Here is a 4,272-nt window from a genome sequence, read left to right as displayed (position 1 = left end):
AACTCCATCATTTCATTGGAGAACTAACTCGTCCACACAGACTGATTTTTATGGAGTAATTTAATATTGATGAAATCATCACAATTCTTTTTGTCATCATACATAACAGAGATATTATTCAAAGATGGATTCACACTCCTTAAAATGTTCTTGTTGTTAAGTGTTGTCGAGTCGACTACCACTCATAGCAATCCTATGAACAGTGGCTCTGAACCTTGCCCTATCTTGAGCCAACTTCACCATCTCTAACACTCTTGACTCCATTGTCATAGTCACTGTGTCAATCCATTTCATCCAAGGTCCTCTTCCCTTCCCTCTACCCTTCTACTGACCCTCTACCCTTCCAGGAATGATGACCAAGGACTAGTTCCTCTTGACAACATGCCCAAAGTATGAGAGACAGAACTTCAAAATCCTTGTCTCCAAGGATCAACCTGGCTTCACCCTCTCCAAGACAGACTTGTATGTTCTTTCGGTGGTCCATGGAATGTTCAATACTCTTCTCCAGCACCACAACTCAAAGGCATCAATTTTTCTGTCATCCTTAGTCATTATCCAGCTCTAAGATGGCTAGAAAGCAATTGGGAAGACCAAAGCCTGGATGAGGCACACCTTAGTGTCTAGACTGATATTGTTGCTCTTTATTATTCTGGACTGTTCCTTGACAGCAGATATTTCTAATGCCATTCATCTTTTGATTTCTTGATGGCTGGTGCCAAGACTTTTGATTGTGAACCTGAGCAAGATGAAATAATTAACAACTTCAATCTTTCTTATGATGCTGATTATTGACCTGGTGGTGAAGATTTTCTTTTTCTGTTGTGAAATAATCTATATTGACGGCTCCAGACCTTGATCTTCTGCAGCAAATGCTTCAAGTCATCCTGTTTCAATCAGCAAGATTGCATCATTGGCTTAACACAGGTTGTTGATGAGTCTTCCTCCAGTGCTGACGCCCCTTACTTCTTCCTAAAGACCAATCTCTCAAATGATCTTTAGCATATAGGCTGAAAAAGCATGGAGAACAGGTACATTCATGATGCATTCCTTTCTTTTTTTTAATTTTTTTTTTTTAAATTTCAATGAACATCTACAGAGATTTTGGAATTCCATTCATTCATTGTTGCACTTTTCTCCCCCCCCCCATTCACTCCTCTCCTTGAAAAGCAAAAGAAAAACTCCTTCATTGGTACACAATCCCCACCCCTGCACCCTCCCCAACCCTACCCCTATCCCAAATATAATCCATTGTACAACCCTCATTCCATACTCTTATGATAAACATAACGCTCTAAAATAGAATACTTTTAAACTATTCTCTCCCTCATAGACTTCAATGCAATAAACATAATTTATCCAGTTTTTCTCAGTCTTACCCCCACCCTGATGTCAGCCTCATTCTACAATAGTGGCACCATATAGCATTTGTCCCCTTTGTGACTGAGATATTTCACTCAGCATCATGTCCTCCAGGGTCACCCATTTTGAATAGTATTCATGAGTTCCTTGTTTTACAATGCAGCATAGTATTCCATTGTGTGAATATACCACAGCTTCTCTGCCCATTTGTTTGTTGACGGGCACTTAGTTTGTTTCCAACTCCTTGCTATTGTGAACAAAGCTGCGATAAACATGGGTATGCATATATCTACTTGGATGTCCTTTGTGGTCTCTTTAGGGTATATTCCCAGTAGTGGAATTGCTGGGTCAAATGGTATCTCTATTTGCAACTTTTTGAGAAAGTGCCACACTGCTTTCCACAGTGGTTGCACCATTTTACACTCCCACCAACAGTGAATCAGGGTTCCAGTCTCTCCACAACCTCGCTAGCATTTGTTGCTTGCTGTTCTGTTAAATTTTTCTAGTCTTACTGGGATGAGATGATATCTCATAGTTGTCTTGATTTGCATCTCTCTCAGATCTAGGGATGCATTCCTTTCTTGTAGTATCCCCTTGTTTGGTTCAGGCAAACAACTTCTAGCCTTGGTATAGGTTTCCCATGAGTACAGTCAAGTGTTGCGGGATTATGTGATTCCCATTCTTATCAATGTTAGACACAATATTTTTGTGATTTACTCAGTCAAATGCCTTTTCATAGACAATAAAACACAAATAGATATGCTTCTAGTACTCTCTGTTTCAGCCAAGATCCATCTGATATTCGCAATTATATTCCTAGCTTCTAAACCTAGCTTGAATTTCTTGATTGATATGCTGTTTTAATGTTGATGTACTATTTAATAGTTTTTTTAATAACTCCCAGTAAAATTGGGTTTACATATGATATTACTGATATTATCGAATATTTCCCACATTCTTTTGGATCACTTTTTTTTGGATGTGAATGAATATGGTTCTCTTCCATGTTGCTGTCCTCCAGATTTTTCAGCACAATCTAGTGAGCACATCCAAAGTTGCATCTGTTGAAATATATCATTTGGTATTCCATAAATTCCAGGGATTTATTGTTTGCCAATTCCTTCATAACAGCTTGAACTTCCTCCTTTATTAGTATTGGTTCTTTATTGTATGACACAGGTGGCAGGGATTCTCCCATGAAGGCAGCCACACAAGGTTCAGAAGGCTCAATGGTCAGACTTTTGTCTATAGTTGGTGTATGAAATATGAAAGCCACTTTTACCTTGTGAACAGCGTGTTCTTAGGATTTGGGGCCTGTAGTTGCTCCTGTTATGATATGAAAAATGTCCCAAAGTCTGAGGAAGGTAGACTCCTTGCCCTCTTCTATTTCTGAATAAATAAGGTTATAATACTTCCAGTTGGTGGTTGATGATAGCTTGCTTGTCCTACCTGTAGACAATTGCATTACTTGTCACAGAACAAAGTGCCATAGAATGGAAAAATAGATGTCCTAAAGTTGCTTAATGTCATGTTTCTTTGGAATGTAATAAAATGATTCTGCTCATTGTCTCCCTCAAGATCTCCTTTACCTTTTCATTCCTTAAGCTGTAAATGAAGGGATTCAGAAGAGGAGTTACTACTGTAGTGAGCACAGCGGTCACTTTGTCAAAATCTAGGGAATAGCTCTGGTTGGGTCTCACATACATGAAGATGGAGCTTCCATAGGCGACAGAGACAACGGTAATGTGAGAAGCACAAGTGGAAAAGGCCTTCTGACGTCCTTGGGCTGAGGGGATATGTAAGATGGTGGTGATAATGTAAGTGTAGGACACTGTGGTGAGCACTAGAGAACTTAAAACCACAAGGGAAGATAAGAGGAAGTTTATCAACTCAATGAAGTGAGTATCAATACAGGCCACCTGTAACAGAGGAGCAATGTCACAGAAGAAGTGACTGATTTCTTCAGTACAATATGGCAGTCTGGACACCATGATAGTGGGACACAACACTGACAGGAAGGCTCCCACCCAGCATCCCAGAACCAGCAGGAGGCAGACTGTACTGTTCATGATGATGGTGTATCGCAGGGGGTTACAGATGGCCACATAGCGGTCAAAAGACATGACAGCCAAGAGGATGGACTCCACTGTCCCCAGGAAGAAGTAGAAATATGTTTGAGTGATGCACCCAGCAAAGGATATGGTTTTTCTCTCTTCTAAGAGACAGGCTAGCAACTTTGCGGCAATGGTAGTTGTGAACAAAATGTCCAAAAATGACAAATTACTGAGGAAGAAGTACATTGGTGTTTGGAGACGACTGTCTGTCCATATTAAGGAAAATATGATAATATTTCCTGTTATGGTGAGTGTGTAAACAAGCAGGAGAACCACGAAGAACAAAATCTCGAGCTCTGGGACATTGGGAAAGGAAATCAAGGTGAATTCAGTCACTGTGGTCTGGTTTCTTGTTGCCATTTCTACTCAATGGGGGAAGAAACAAAGAAATAATATAACAATAGTTGGAATTATCTTTCACAATTTTTACGAACCTTCTTAATATTAGGAGAGTTGTCTGTAATTCTTTTACGTTATGCTGGGCAAATGATAATAACCTTGCTGGGCATTTCTTGCCTATTAAATTGATGGACTAGGAAAAACCAAACCAAACCACAAATCTTCTGTGACCTTTTTAAAAGATCTAACAATTTACTTTCTATTAAATATTTATATTTCTTCCTTTATTTCCATAGATTCAAGTTCATGTAAACTAGATGAAGCGTGTAGTTAACAGAAAACCATTTGCGTTATTTTGATTAAATAATATTTTAACCTCTAACTATATAGGTATTTTTGCTGATGATCTCACTTCATATGACATTGAGAGATGAGAAACAATCTGACATAAACTCTGTTA

The 4,272-nt window shown here is 39.0% G+C and overlaps 1 protein-coding gene across 1 annotated transcript; it reads right to left on the bottom strand.

Moving 5' to 3' along the window:
• Nucleotides 1-1,977: 1,977 nt before the first annotated feature.
• On the bottom strand, nt 1,978-3,833 carry LOC102868846 (olfactory receptor 6M1-like). Its single transcript, XM_006895626.1, has 2 exons — nt 2,949-3,833; nt 1,978-2,040 (listed from the first exon to the last, which is right to left on the bottom strand). Exons 1-2 carry the CDS (start codon nt 3,831-3,833, stop codon nt 1,978-1,980), a joined length of 948 nt encoding a protein of 315 aa, XP_006895688.1.
• Between the last annotated feature and the right edge of the window lie 439 nt (nt 3,834-4,272).

The sequence above is a fragment of the Elephantulus edwardii genome, unplaced genomic scaffold, assembly GCF_000299155.1.
Source record: "Elephantulus edwardii isolate Elephantulus edwardi_28Jun2011 unplaced genomic scaffold, EleEdw1.0 scaffold00171, whole genome shotgun sequence".
Classification (NCBI taxonomy): Eukaryota; Metazoa; Chordata; class Mammalia; order Macroscelidea; family Macroscelididae; genus Elephantulus; species Elephantulus edwardii.
The sequence above is the reverse complement of the archived record's forward strand: the minus strand, read 5'-3'. Positions and strand labels throughout refer to the sequence as shown.